Here is a 10,048-nt window from a genome sequence, read left to right as displayed (position 1 = left end):
CGGAAATTGTCCGTTGCTCGATTTGAAGAGACTGGGTAATAGAACGCAAGCTTACCAGCTCACTGTATAAAGACTGGCGGGGGTGGGGGTGCTAGTCTTACCTTTTAGGGGTTTAAAAAGCGGTTTTGGTACCTCTTGGGGTGTTCAGCCTTTTTATATGGGAGTGCACCCCCCCCCCCCCGGGTGTAAGGCCAGGCACGATTTAAACAAATTTTCATTCCAAAGCCAAATACTCCAATGGACGTTGCTGTAGGAGTCTATTCCTAACTAAGTCGAATGCTAACGTCCGTAAGAGTCCTAGTCTTTCGTGACCACTGGAACAAATTTATTCAAAACTGGATGTAAAGAAACCACTGAACAAAACTGAGCCCTCTGGTCAACAAAACCATCCTCAAAATTCAAATTAATGCAGTGGTTAACGAAAAGAAAGAAAGCTTGTACCTTATTTTATTGTTTTTTTTTTTAGGTGTCATAAATGGGTGGAAAGGTTTCAAAATTAGGGTTAAAATAATGGAAATTAAGAGCGCGGAAATTTACGCTGCACTTAATTAACTTCGCGGAAAATAACGCTCAACATAATTACCGCGACTTAAATTAACGCGAATTTTAACGATTCGCGTTGATTTCATGGAGCATTAATTTCTTATAATAAGGTATTTTCGAAAACGGAGATTTTTTCCTTCGTTTGTTAAAACATCTGAGGCCGCGCGTCGCGTCCACGCGAATGTGCGAGTTCGAAAACGTTAACTTACCCCAGGAGCTAATCAAGGATCAAGGGAAGCCTTTATTTCCACTAATTCCTTGAGTCAACCATTTCCCGAGTAAATTTATTTTTAGGAACAGGTTTTTCCCGCGAAAAAGTATCATCTTTCCCATAACGGTGAGACAGCTATGTTTTGATTGGCTTTTACAACAGTCTCCCAAGGAATGCGTTCTATAAATAAATCTACTCTCCCAGGCCAAGTATGGGAGATAGAGGCTCCACTTCGCTCCACTTAAAGAGCTCCTGCGCATGCCTACATCTACAGAGCACGCGCTTCGCACGTGCTCTGATGGCATGGTATTCAGGCAAAAACCTTCATTTCACCCGTCCACAAGAATACGATAAACCTCCGTTTTCAAAAATCTACAGTCTGGAGTGCGTTTTCGAAAATATTTCTTTCGGTGACCGAAAACGACGTACTCTTTGGGAGGTAGGTGCGGAAGAAAAAGTCTTCGTTTCGGAAAATATCCGGATATGTGTGTACGGGATCTTAAGGATTTCATTTTGTAGCTTACTTCAACCAAACGGTGGCCTAAACCGTTTTTTGAATGGAATACAAGACTTAAATTCTCAATGTAAGAAACCAAAAAAATTCTTCTTTCTGTAGTCCTTAGTTGTTAGGCTTTAAAAAAAGTCAAGAAAAATTATTAAAATAAAAATAAGCCGGAAAAAAACGATTGACAACTAATTTGGAACACAAATGTAATATTTTTCTTAAGAAAACTTCTTTTAAAATGCCGTTAGGCATGAAAGTAAGATAAGTCAAATTTGTCTCATGAAATTTGGACGTTTCAAACTGCTGTCACTTTGTCTACGACGAGCAAGTAATCTACAGCTTCAAGAGATTCCTGGTCCAGTACTGGTCTCTCTCCTAGTTCTTCTGAACGCCGTGCTTCCATAGGAGCAAAGACTGGAACTAGTGACAGAGCGCATGAGCAGATTGCAATGGCGGCGCCAGAAAAATAGAAAGCCTCATTGTAGGTACTGGTGACGTCACTGAGAAAACCTGTGGAGAGAACACATACCGGCAGGCTATAAACTGAGGCAGTGAAAGAAATGGATCGCCTTTCCCTTGGCATAAAGTAAGTGAGTGATTCTATCGAGAACGGAACTCATTAGGCCTGAACAATGACGCTATAGTATTTTGAAATATGTTAAAATTGATTTTTAGCTCATTTTTGTAAGAAGCTAATTCCATAGCAAAGGGAGTCAATGGGGGATTGAGGAAGGAATGGGGGAGGCAATTTCCCACGGCAGAGCCTGTTCGCTCGCTACAACATTGGGAACATTGTGTCCTACGCATTGCAATAACTGTGTGGGTTGTTTGAAGTTAATAAGCCTTTGTAGGGTTTATTGTCCTTATCCTAGAAACTATAAATCTAATCGTTTTCTGGATGTCAATGCAAAGGCAGTTATCTCAAGACCCTGAGTGTTGGTCACACAACGCTCAGCTGCGAGGTACCTTTGAAGAAATCAAGATAATCATTACCTGCGATTAGAGATCCAGTCATAATTGGGACTGAGAACACCAAGTACAAAAACCCAAGAGCTGAAGGCAGCTTATGGCTTCCCACAATATCCCCTGTGAGCACAGCTATCAAGGCTACGAATGCGCCATCAAAAATACCGAACAACAACGTGTACACGATGAGTCCTGCGTATGTTGTGGCCAAAGGACACAGAGTAGTTGTAACAGCCATGACGAGCAGGGCTGTTTGGTAAAGATACAAGCGATTTAGACATCGGAAGTCCGAAATGCGGCCGAAGAAGAGCCGACCAAAGAACGACCCAACCGACAGGAAACCAATGAGAAATGAAGCTTGTGATTCCGGTATCTTCAAGTACGTGGCGTGCGTGGGCTGTCGAGAGAGACAACAACATCATAATACATTTATTACAACGCTTGACAAATAAAGTTGAAGAGCAATACCCACCCGAAGGCAGTCGGACCAAATAAAAAACGAAGAAAGAAAAAGGTGAAAGTAAAAGTAATGAAAAAAATAATTAGAGAAACGCATCAGTAAACATCAAAATGGAGCATGTACGCTAAAATAGATGTCTTATGGCAGGTTTTGAATTAATTGAGGCCTGTTTGCACCAGATGCTAGGACAGACGCAAGCTTAAGAACAGACGCATTTGCCTACAACGTTTTAATGTAACCTCAAAACAGACGCAATTACACATGCGCACGTTCCTTGCTTGCGTTCCTTCGTTTAACTGCGTTTTTAGTGTGAATGTCCTTTCATCTGCGCCTCCTGGTATGAAAATGCGTTTAAAGCAAAGAACTACACCAGCTCCAAGCTATGCAGTTTTGCCAACGCAACAACATTAAGCCTGAGTCACCTAAGGCCCATTTACACTGGTCAGGCAACTGCAAGGCCTGAGACAAACGAATATCGCCTTGTGCTTGTCTTCTCCCCCCCGCCCCCCACCCCTGCGTCGTGATTCTCTTTCAAGAGAAAACTTAAGACAATAGCACATGCGCAACCTTAAGTTGCGTCCGGCACTTGCTTCCGTATAGGCCTTAAAGAAACAATGTTGTTGCCAGTCTGTGGATAGGCAAGTACTAAAATTAACCCTTTGACCCCCAGGAGTTATCGGTACGTAAATTCTCCTCACAATTTCAATGAAATGTCAATCAGACAGGTATTGAGAATGAAGAATGTTATCAGCTTAAGACTGAGGTGTGATCTTGATATAACAACAAATTCTCGTGACTACCCAACAAAGAAGTCCATGGTACTAGTTAGGAGAATAATTGTTTCGATCGTGGAAATAAAAGGGTTGAAGATAACTGAAGTAGGTTTAATTGTAAATGGTTTGAACCCAGGAGTCTACGACCGGAGTTCTTATAGTATTTACTGACGTTACACAAATCACTTGACTCTGAAGATGACTTCCGCTCAGGTTGTCGAAACGTCAGTCAATGTCATCTCAAACAGTCCTTCTCAGGACTACACTCACCCGGACGATCGTACTTTACTTAATGAAGTAGGTTTATAAGGTAAGATGGGCCCGAAAAAAGAATCTTACCTCTCCAAGATTAATAGCTCTTCATCAACAAGAATCCGGAGATATCATTAATGAAGAATGCTCATGGAACGATACTGAATACAATTCACAAACTTACCAAATAGACGAAAGGAACGAAGTAGCCCAAATTGAATATACCAAGTGCAAACGCCCACACCACAAATCCTTTGTTTTTCCATACGGACAAGTCAATCACTTTTTTGTTTGTCATTTCAAGTTCAATTTCTTTCTTTACGGGAGGGGCACGGTACGTCAAACCTCCGAGAAACAAAAAGCAAGCAGAACCCCCAAGGAACCTCATTGTGTTACGCCAACCAAAACCTCTGAGGAGCGCATTTATGGTTGGTCCCATAACTAAAGCACCGACCGCGCTCCCCGCTGTTATCACTCCATTTGCTAAGGACCTGTGACGGTCAAAGTATTTGTTGACGATGAGGAATGTCGGCACGTAGCACATGCTGGAACCCAGTCCCCAAAGAAAGCTGTAGCTCAGGTAAATGGGAACGAGACTGTTCACGAACGAGGTGGCAAACAAAGCGGCGACTGAAATAAGCCCACCAATCATGGCAACTACACGGCAGCCAAAACGATTGCAAAGTGCACTCGTGAAAGGCCCGAAGAAAAAGTTCATTCCTAACCCCATGGAACCTATGTAGCCTGTAGAAAACAAAAAAAGGGGAATTACCAGTTATGTGTTTATACAAGGACTGCTTGCGTTATGACCAATAGAATTACCAGGCGGAGATTTCATTGGTTTAAAGCAATGCACTACACTCCTTTGAGCAATACATATGACCTCCCTCTATGACAAGATAACTCTGCAACAATAACAAACGGTTGTGACTAGAATGGATACAGTCAAAATAAGGTGAGACAGTTTTGTGTAAATAAAGTGCCAAACGATCTTACTAAACTTTTACGAAGTTCTTTCAGCTTTTCTTTGTATTAGCATCAACCGCCGATGTCATTTTTTTTCTTTTTATTAATTGACAGTTTCACGATCTTCCTGATAGACCATGTTAGGTACCTAGAGCTGGAGGTCATCGGCCGCATTATTCACAACACTGTTAATTTCGAACCTTTGCAGCTGGATCAAGATACCGGTTTTCCCTACCCACATTAATTACAAGAATGGTTATTCACAACATTTCTGTGTCGCTAGACTATTGTTTTACCCTTCCTTTCCTCACTGCTTTCACTTGAAATTCACACTGCATACTGGATCCCACAAAATCGTAAATAGACATAACACTGCATCCACGTTATTTCCGATCCAACAACCTGTTCCCAAACAAACTACCCGTACATAGGAACTGTAGGTCACCTTTTGAATTTATTTGTAAACATTAAGCGATGTTGACCGGTACATTATCCGTTGTTAACATTATGAATGAGGCATCCAGACTTCAACTGGCTGCAAAAACATTTACTTGTTTTGTTCCGTACTTGGCAAATTTGATGATCATTCACATTAAAAACTACCTCTTCCAAAATGTTACACCCTGCTTCTGCGCCACATGCATGGTACTCCGAGTAAACGCGTAAAGAAGCGTCTTGTTAATAATTCGTCTGCAAACAATTTGGATAAGGAAGTGCAAAAAACATGGACCTCATCATAGAACCACTCCATGGAGCACCCCTAACTTTCAAGGAGAAATATATCAAAGAGGTCTCCCTAAATTTAAGGATCCCTAAAAAGCCGAGATTGCTGAATATGAGGACAGCGGGAAGGGGAGGCAATGATGTAAGGAGGAAAGACGTGATAACGAGAGACGATTGAGAATTTCCTTAGTCTTTTCTTATCCCCTTTTTTGATTTCAAGTTTTAGGTCCATTGACCGGTTTCATGAATTTGTCTACGAGCAGAGTCCACAGGGGTGGTCCATGGACTAGTTGTCCACGTTTCGTATACGCATACTTGGGGAAACAAATATTCCTTATGCATCATTTACTTCGCCTAATACTTGTTTACCTAAATGGTAGAAATGCTGCCGAGGGGAAGGGAGATGTTCAGTTATGCTTGCAGTAATTTAACGACGGTTCGTGCGTTAAATTGAAGGGAGATTTTAACAAATCGTGAGAAAGCGACGGTACAAAAAGTGGACACCCACTGGAGCTCTCGTTCACAGTAACGTCATCAAATTCTAAAATCAAAATCGCAAGGTCTTCTGAATTTATATCCAAAGGAGGTTGAAGATGAACTAGAAATAATTTTTTTTTCCAAGTTTTCACTTCCGTGACGTCTTTCGTTTTGAAAAATTCCTTTGAATAAACAACGATTTAAGTATTGGCTTTTTCACAGACGGAACAGGCCAGGACAAGGACCACTGCTAAGGGAAGGTACGTGAGCTTTGTCAGAAAGCTCCCAACGATTCGTTTACAGTGCAAAGGTTGAAATTTTCGCTTCAAGTTCCGCTTGTTCCTTGTCTTCACCACTTGAAATAATACGTTTTTCTTTTGACAAAAAAGAAATGTTTTTGTTCAGGCTACTTGCCTCCTTTCCCTATGACAAAACATTAGCTAGGGTGTCACAAAAAATAATAAAAATTAAAAAGAAAACAAACAAACAAAAGCATTTGCTGAAATGAGCAGCATACGAAATAATATGAAAACGAAGTAAATTATTATCTATTTGGACCGTCTTATTCCATAATTATTAAATAATTGCAGTGAATAACCCGTACTCGTTATGATCAAGCGCTCGCACGGAAGTTGAAAATAAACACGTCGACTTTCTCTTAAAAACAACGACACTAACTGAAACACGCGGTTTTTCTTGTAATATGACTCCTGTGCTTCTTGTGCTTCTTCCGCCACCCCAAGAAAGACCACTCAGGATATAATGTCATTTAAACTTTGGACGACATTTGCAGCGCTCAAGGGGATCCGGAAAAACAGCTACAACGTCCGCTCGATTTTTTAAAACCAAATGTCAAAACAACCACTTTCAACCGTTCTGAACTATGTGGAATCGATGTCAGATGAGTTAATTAACATAACTTCAACATTTTCATGTTCTTGCAAATGTTGCATGAAGTTGCAACAGACATAGTACGACGATTATCTGGTTAGAATGTAGCTTTAAAATGGATACAACACGGATTGTGTCCAAACGAACTATTTTTTACAACGCTCGAAACCAAGCGCATACATATTTAGCCAGACAAACCATAGGCAAACAAAATTGATGTGCTTGTCTAAGTTCGTTCCGGACGGATAATGAGTCTTTAATATAAACGGCCAATAAAAACAAACTGAAGAGGATATTTTGCTTGTTTAACGCGCGCATCCTTTTTAGGTTCAATCCCATTCTAAAATGGCTGCGCAAAGACAAAAACCATCGTATGAAAAGCCGTTTGGGTTTAAAACAGATAAGTCATTGATAGTGCAGAATTGCATCCAAAAGTACTTATATCTGCCACCTACAATTAGGTCTTTATAACGTCCAAGCTTTGCTGTCTAACATTTTCAGAAAAAAAAAAACAAATTGAGTTCTCCCCTTGGTCAGGATGTATAGTAAAACTTCTTTTGTTTCCAAAAGGCCAGTGAACTTAACATATCAAGCAAGTACAAAAAAATACGCAAGAAAAATCAACACGCCACACTCACCAGTCAGAGCTTTGCTCCAGTGATATTCTCGAACGAACACGATGTATAGAATTCCAAAGCTGTTGTGTATTCCAAGAACTACAAACTGGACAAGAGCAGCAGCGACACAGACAACCCAACCCCAGCGACCGTCCTTCCACTCATCGATTTCCTTATCGGCTACTACAACGCTTTCCTTTAAATCCAACTTATCTTTCTTCTTTGCGGCAAGCTTCGTCGACATTTTATTTCCGTTCTTTCAAATTGTAGCCAAATCAGCTGCATATACACTTTCACTTTCAAGGTTGTCAAAATTTGACCTTATCTTATAATTTTATAGCCAGTCGTGGTCTTGTGATGAAGGCTCTAAAATTCCCGCCCCCTGTCTTAATGAGAACCTCTCTCAAATTTGCGCAATTTCAGTTATTGTCATAAACCTACTCCTTTAATACCCCAGCCCTCCCCTGTGTCTATTTTGACGCAACCGCTAAAATGAACAGTGCCCCGAAAATTTTACCACGCGTTTCTAGAGATTGTTTACACGAACAAAACAACCACACGACCAACATACGCGGACTCATTGTTGTTTTTATCTAAGAGACAAAAAAGTGCGCAAATTTAGGGAGCTTATTAAGCACGCGCGTTTTTGAGACGCGGACGGCAACCGGAAGTGAGCTGTTTTCTCTTTTAACTTGTCTTTACACAACCACATTTACATTGTATCTTTTCTCCATTAGAGATGATAGGTATAAAAATCTGGGAGACACCACTGTCCTAGCACGCGAAATGTTCACTCCGTTCATATCCATTCCTTATCAGCGGTTATTCACCACAAGGGGTACTATAGTGCATCTGAGCAGCGTTTTCTCACCATAGTTTCGGAATCCGGATCTTTGCTTGATAGCAAATATGGCAGACTTTGCACTATAAGAAACGAAATTTATAAGAATTTTCGGGAATTTTAGAGAGTTTTTGGAGAATTTTAGACATTTCTAAAAGAATTTTACAGCTTTTGTTTGGGAAATTCCGGAAAGAATTTTAGACAAATTTTCGCGAATTATGTAGCTAAGGCCTGTTCCAAACGTCGTGCTCCTGCCGTGCCGAACTCAAATGAAATTGTCCTTTCGATTTAAGCACGGCAGTAGCACGCCGTTTGAAACCATTAAGCGCGGCACGGCTGACTTAGGTTCGGCACGACTACTTAGCACGGCAGTAGCACGACTTGGTTTCAAACGGCGTGCTATTGTTGCGCAGAACTCAATTCATAAATTAATTTAACGTCTTTTGCATTACTTGCATACTATTACGCTGGATGGATGGTTTGTTTTGTCTTTTGAATTTGGCGCGACTGTATTAGGTTCGACGTTTGAAACTGCTGCCGTGCCATCGTCGTGCCACTGCCAAGCCAAATTCATTTGAGTTCGGCACGGCAGTAGCACGACGTTTGGAACAGGCTTAAGCCTACCGCAAATTGATAAGCAATAGCACGTGGGAATTTAAATCCTACACGTGCAGTCCGTGCATCAGCGTTCCACTAATGAGTTTCAGAAACGACGAAGGGCACGGGACGACAACGCCACGAAACAATAATATCATTGATTAAAATAGGACAAACAATCGTGTTGCACGCATTTAAGCTCATATTTTTGCGGTACTCTGCATAACGACGTGAGGTCGCCAAAAGGGAGCTCAAAAGCCTGGCCAAACGCTCGCAACATTTCAACGCAACATCTTGCATTTTTGTTGGGTACAACATGTTGCATACGTTTGGCCACCCTGTTGTGATATGTTGCGATATGTTGCAACATGTTGGATCAAATTTGAAAATGGTCAAAATTTTCGTGCAACATTTTGGATGTTGCATGATGTTGTGCTCGTTTGGCTAACGTTCACGCAACATTGTTGCGCTAGGGCATGCGCGTTAGGTCCACTTCTCGCTCGCCGGGGGCCTGGAGCACATGAACATTGACATGTTGCGTTGATAATGATGAAAATGTTCCATGCGTTTGGCCAGCCCGTTCAACACGTGCCGCAACATCATGCAACAATTAATGTTGCAAGATGTTGCGTTGAAATGTTCCGAGAGTTTGGCCAGGCCTTAAGATTTTACGGGCGACGGACACAACAACGCCGCTAAACAATGATATCATGGGTTAAAAGAGCATAAATAAACGTGCTGCACGTGCAGCGTGCAGCACGGATTTTAGCACGGATTCTCGCGGTACTCTGCATAAGGACGACGTGAAATTACCAAATTTGAGGTTTTGACGACAACGTGAACATGAAACAGAGAATCTTACATTCTCTATTTTCACTTTGTAACTGCTCGTACCAATTTGTTATTAGGATACTTCGCCCAAATTGTAAGAAGTGAACGAGACAGAATAACTGTGAAAGACTTATGGTAAAGCAAAGTGATATAGAGCGTTTTCACGTGACATCACAGCGGCCATGTTGGTGTTCCAAAACAAAGGAATGGCAGCCATGATGGTGTACCAAACTAATCCTCCGGGAATTGATCTCTATTTTTATGCAAATACTTGCTTTTGTTTCAGTAATCCAATATGGCTGTTGGTCACGTGAGTGAAAACGCTCTAGTTCGTTGATATCGCCGTCGTAGATCTTAAGGTCCCTAAATTTGAGGTTGGGACGACAACGTGAGTG

At 41.3% G+C, this 10,048-nt stretch overlaps 1 protein-coding gene across 3 annotated transcripts; it reads right to left on the bottom strand.

Moving 5' to 3' along the window:
• Positions 1 to 7: 7 nt before the first annotated feature.
• LOC137982300 (monocarboxylate transporter 10-like) lies at positions 8 to 8,243 on the bottom strand. 3 transcript variants are annotated; one of them, XM_068829374.1, is made up of 4 exons: positions 7,406 to 8,243; positions 3,895 to 4,454; positions 2,253 to 2,622; positions 8 to 1,769 (listed from the first exon to the last, which is right to left on the bottom strand). In XM_068829374.1, the coding sequence occupies exons 1-4, from the start codon at positions 7,626 to 7,628 to the stop codon at positions 1,555 to 1,557; spliced, it is 1,368 nt and encodes a 455-aa protein (XP_068685475.1). In that variant the 5' UTR covers positions 7,629 to 8,243; the 3' UTR covers positions 8 to 1,554. The 3 variants fall into 3 exon arrangements, with proteins under 3 accessions (XP_068685475.1, XP_068685476.1, XP_068685477.1); XM_068829375.1 differs by lacking the exon at positions 7,406 to 8,243 and adding an exon at positions 4,533 to 7,346; XM_068829376.1 differs by lacking the exon at positions 7,406 to 8,243 and adding an exon at positions 5,769 to 7,346.
• Between the last annotated feature and the right edge of the window lie 1,805 nt (positions 8,244 to 10,048).

Source organism: Montipora foliosa, chromosome 13, assembly GCF_036669935.1.
Source record: "Montipora foliosa isolate CH-2021 chromosome 13, ASM3666993v2, whole genome shotgun sequence".
NCBI lineage: Eukaryota > Metazoa > Cnidaria > Anthozoa > Scleractinia > Acroporidae > Montipora > Montipora foliosa.
Note: the sequence above shows the minus strand (reverse complement) of the source record. Positions and strands in the feature narration are given on the sequence as shown.